The following is a 5,472-nucleotide window of genomic DNA, read 5'->3' as shown; positions in this document are numbered from 1 at the left end:
TTGTTACTGTGCTAAGTTTTTAATTCGTACTTATAACAATTGCAAATGAAGCACGGAATGCTCTTCCTTTTAATGAGTGTATATGACTGTCTCTTGACCTTTTACTTGCAAAGTAGAAGCTGTTAATATGTACAAAGGAGAGAAAATACGGGGAAGTCTGGGGAAAAAAATTTAGAGCTTGCAGAGAATTTGAATTATATATAGTACAGGTATCATATATTGGATATCAAGTTAGGTATTATTTAGTAGGGATATATAGCTTTAGTACTATTATGAAGCTAGGATGAAGTGTACAACATACTATAAAAACAGAAAGATAAAAAACAGGGGAGGGGGAGGTAGGTTGACCGGAAATAAACAGGGAAGGGGGAGGGAGGTGCGGCGTGAGGGAAAGGGGAAGGGGGTGGTTTGGAACGTGTAAGGTAGGGGTGAGGGGGGTTTAGCGTTAGTTTTTTAAATATAATTTTGTTTTGTTTTTGTGTGTAAATATTTTTTATAAAATATAGTTTCAACCGTTGGATTGTTGTGATAATAGTTGAATATGGTCTGTTAAATATAATTCACGCGGATCGCTGACGTGGCTCTAAATACAACCGCATTCCGTCGAATTTATGAGTGTCAATTTTATTATTATTATTATTATTATTATTATTATTATTAGTATTATTATTATTATTTTTATTATTATTATTATTATTATTATTATTATTATTATTATATAATTTGATAACGTTTACAGGACATAAATATTAATTAATATTTTCCTTACCAAGATTATTATATTCTAAATTTTAAAATTTATTTTTGAGAATTTAATGTTTTAAGAAAAAATTTAATTCATGATCTGGATCGATTTTATCATAAATACCACGTTTTATAAATATTTAAAAAAAAATTCCAAACATCAGTTTGGGCGAAAAATCAGTATATTTTAGTGATATGACAAAAATTTTGAAAAAAATAAATATATTTGGTTTGCCTTTTTAATAGTCAAGAGTAGTTTGACTAGTACTTCTAACTAGTGTTTAATCCCATATTGATGTTTTGATATATTTAAAAATATTACTGAATGAGCCAACCGTACGGATGTCAAGATCTGTATATTTTAGTAATATATAATAAAAATTTTAGAAAAACATAAATATATTTGATTTGTCTTTTCAACAGTCAAAGAGTAGTTTGACCAGTACTTCTAACTAGTGTTTAATCTCATATTGATGTTTCGATATTTTTAAAAATATTACTGAATGATCCAACCGTACGGATGTCAAGATCTATATATTTCAGTGATATGCCAAAAATTTTAGAAAAAAATAAGTATATTTGATTTTCTTTTTTAACAGTCAACTAGTAATTTGATTAGTACTTCTAACTAGTGTTTAATCCCATATTGATGTTTTGATATTTTAAAAAATATTAATGAATGATCCAACCATACGGATGTCAAGATCTGTATATTTTAGTGATATGACAAAAATATTAGAAAAAAATAAATATATTTGGTTTACTTTTTTAACAATCAACTAGTAATTTGACCGGTACTTCTAACTAGTGTTTAATCCCATATTGATAATTCGATATTTTTAAAAATATTAATGACTTATCCAACCGTACGGATGTCAAGATCTGTATATTTTAGTGATATGACAAAAAATTTAGAAAAAAATGAATATATTTGGTTTGTCTTTTTAATAGTCAAAGAGTAGTTTGACCAGTACTTCTAACTACTGTTTAATCCCATATTGATGTTTCGATATTTTTAAAATATTAATGAAAGATCCAACCATACGGATGTCAAGATCTATATATTTTAGTGATATGAAAAAAAATTTAAAAAAAAATAAATATATTTGGTTTGCTTTTTTAACAGTCAACTAGTAAATTGGCCAGTACTCTAACTAGTGTTTAATCCCATATTGATGTTTCAATATTTTTAAAAATATTAATGAATGATCCAACCGTACGAATGTGAAAATAGTTTAAATTTAAATATTCAAATTACTTACATTTTCCGTGAACTTTTTTTTTGACAATTTTCATATCCGTATGGTTGGATTATAATTTAAAACAAATACAAAATAGATTAAAACTGAAATTATAATTATTAATTGAACGATAAATGTCTAACTACCATAATAATATTTTTATGCAAGTTATAAAATATAAATTTTGTGTAAATTTTATTCTATATTTTTTTCCAGAAATTTTACGCCATTTTTAAAAATAATTCGACCGAAATCGATTTAATTTAGTACAAAATTCGTTGGCGGGAAAATTCCCTCCATTTTTTGGCAAGGCTAAATTCGACCGAATGCGGTTGAATTTAGGAGCATGCATAAACTCAACCGAATACGGTTGTATATAAATACAGTTGTATTTATTCGGTTGTAATTAGTAAGGCTAAATTCGACCGAATGCGGTTGAATTTAGGAGCACGCCTAAACTCAACCTTATACGGTTTTATATAAATACGGTTGTATTTATTCGGTTCTAATTAGAAAGGTTAAATTCGACCGAACGCGGTTGAATTTAGGAGCACGCCTAAACTTAACTGTATACAGTTGTATATAAAAACAGTTGTATTTATTCGGTTGTAATTAGAACTAAATTTGATCGCGTAAATATGACCGTATTTAAATACGACCGCATGCGGTGGTATTTAGCCTTGTTTTCTTGTAGTGTAATATGGTATTGTACATGGTACTGTACAGAAAATATCAGTATAGGATTTAAACCTACATATGAGTATTCCTTCTCGGTGTCAATGCCCACGTGGTTGTGTGAATTTAGTTAGAAACCTGGATAACATGGAGATAAAGAAACATAACTCAACCAAAAATTAAGCATTTGTTTTGAATTATTAGATACTCCCTCTGTTTTCTTTTACATGATATTTGACTTTTGGACACACACTTGTAAGTGTTTTAACCACATAATTAAAATAATAATTTTTAAAATTTTTTTTTGTGAATAAATATATATAATTAAAACTTTAATTCATAAAAAGAAATTTTTAAAAATTATTATTTTAACTATGTGATCAATGAACTTAGAAATTTGTGCACAAAAGTAAATGACATATAAAAAAAGAGAGGAGTATTAAATATACCAATACTAAATTCAACCTAGCACGAGATCAAGTAATTACTCACTTTTTTCTAAGTAAATAGTTACTTATTTTTTTTATTGTGCTAATTTTGTCATTTGTTTGTGAAATAAGGAAAGAAATAAAAGTTATTATAGATTTAGGACGTGGTTAAACATATAAATCCAATATAAGCATGAAATATAAAGGGTTTTAATAAAATATGGTCTCTAGAGTACATAGTCCATGAGAACTGAACATTTAGACCTATTTTAAATAGGAAATAAAATACTTAGAATCTAATAAATATAAATGATAAAAAACAATATTTAAAAATCAGGTAGACAAACCATGGGAACACATTTTAAACCTGTTTTAACAAGGAAATAAAATATTACAAATTGTCTATAGCATCAGCTACATATGCTTTTCCCTCGAAAAAAATTACACCAAACACTTTACGACGTTAACTTAATACTGAACATAGGTTACTGGAGAGAGTAAGAAAGAACTTAAAATTTCATGTATGTTAATTTACATGCAAGTCTTTTATAGGCTTCCAAAACATAGGTTACTGGAGAAGTGAAAAGCCAAGAGTTTGTGTCAATTAATAGGGTAAAGGTGAAAGGTCAAAGCACATCTAGAAAGTTAAGAGTCATACAATAATATCATAACACTCCCCCTTGGATGACTCTTACAAATATATGCCTCATTAAAACCTTACTAGAAAAACCCTGTGGGAAAAACCCTAGTGAAGGAAAAAGAGTATATGTGTTGTTCGTGTAACACCGAGTGTATTATATCTCCCCCTCATTTTGGCATGACTATGAATATCAACATAGATCTCGAAGTTTGCGCATTCCAATTTTATGCACCAATTTCTCGAACGAAGATGTAGGAAGTGATTTTGTAAACAAATCTGCTGGATTTTCACATGAACGAATCTAACAAACATCAATTTCTCCCCTTTGCTGAAGTTCATGGGCAAAGAAGAATTTTGGATCAATGTGCTTTGTCCGATCTCCTTTAATGTAACCTTCACGTGTCTGAATGATACAAGCTTCATTGTCTTCATACAAAGTGGTAGGAATTCTTTTGTTGACTGAAAGATATGGTGAACAAAAGACCTCAGCCATACACATTCTGGACTTGTTTCATGAAGGGCCAATAATTCAGCATGATTTGAAGAAGTTGCTGCAAGAGTCTATTTTGTTTGAGCCAAGATATTGCAGTCTCTCCATGTGTGAATATATAACCTGTTTGTGATCTTCCTTTGTGTGGATCAGACCGATATCCTAAATCTGCATAACCAACTAATTCCAATTTTGAGTCTTTAGAATAAAATAAACCCATATCCATTGTTCCTCGAAGATATCTAAATATTTGTTTCACACCAGTCCAATGTCTTCGAGTTGGCGCAGAACTATGTCTTGCCAAAAGGTTAACAGAAAATGCAATACCAGGACGTGTACAATTGGCAAGATATATTAGTGCACCAATGGCACTAAGATATGATACTTCTGGACCAAGAAGTTCTTCTCCCTTTTCTCTTGGACGGAATGGATCCTTGTTCTTTTCTAGTGAACGTACAACCATAGGTGTACTCACAGGATATGCTTTATCAATAATAAACCGTTTAAGTATCTTTTCAATATATGAAGACTTGTGGATAAATATTCCTTTTAATAAAGGTTCAACTTGAAAACCAAGGCAGAGTTTTGTTTTACCCAAACCTTCATTTCAAATTCTCTTTTCAAATATCCAATTGTCTCATGGAGTTCATCTGGAGTTCCAATGATATTTAAATCATCAACATAGACATCAATGATAATAAACCCCAATTTTGTCCTTTTAATAAAAACACATGGACATATTACATTATTAGTATATCCATCTTTCAAAATATATTCACTAAGACGATTGTATCACATACGACCCAATTGTTTCAATCTGTATAATGATCTTTGTAATTTAATTGAGTAAATCTCTCGGGGTCTTGAACTATATGCTTCGGGCATTTTTCATCCATCAAGGATCTTCATATAAATGTCACTATCTAGTGACCCATACAAGTAGGTAGTCACAACATCCATTAAATTTATTCGGAGCCCTTCTAGAATTGATAAACTTATTAACAATCTGGATGTTGTTGCATCCATTACCGGGGAATAAGTTTCTTCGTAATCGATTCCCGGTCTTTGTGAGAAGCCTTGAGCAACAAGGCGTGCCTTGTATCTCACAATTTCACTTTTTTTATTTCTTTTACGCACAAATATGCATCTATATCCAACGGGTTTTACACCTGCAGGTGTTTCGACATTTGGTCCAAAAATTTGGCATGTTCAAGTGATTTCAATTCTGCATCAATAGCTTCTTTCCACTTTGGC

The 5,472-nt window shown here is 29.9% G+C and overlaps 1 protein-coding gene across 1 annotated transcript; it reads right to left on the bottom strand.

Moving 5' to 3' along the window:
• Positions 1–4,029: 4,029 nt before the first annotated feature.
• On the bottom strand, positions 4,030–4,681 carry LOC141691631 (secreted RxLR effector protein 161-like). Its single transcript, XM_074496397.1, has 2 exons — positions 4,342–4,681; positions 4,030–4,187 (listed from the first exon to the last, which is right to left on the bottom strand). The coding sequence occupies exons 1-2, from the start codon at positions 4,679–4,681 to the stop codon at positions 4,030–4,032; spliced, it is 498 nt and encodes a 165-aa protein (XP_074352498.1).
• Positions 4,682–5,472: the final 791 nt, after the last annotated feature.

Source organism: Apium graveolens, chromosome 10 (genome assembly GCF_009905375.1).
Source record: "Apium graveolens cultivar Ventura chromosome 10, ASM990537v1, whole genome shotgun sequence".
Lineage (NCBI taxonomy): Eukaryota > Viridiplantae > Streptophyta > Magnoliopsida > Apiales > Apiaceae > Apium > Apium graveolens.
This window is presented reverse-complemented; position numbering and strand designations above follow the sequence as displayed.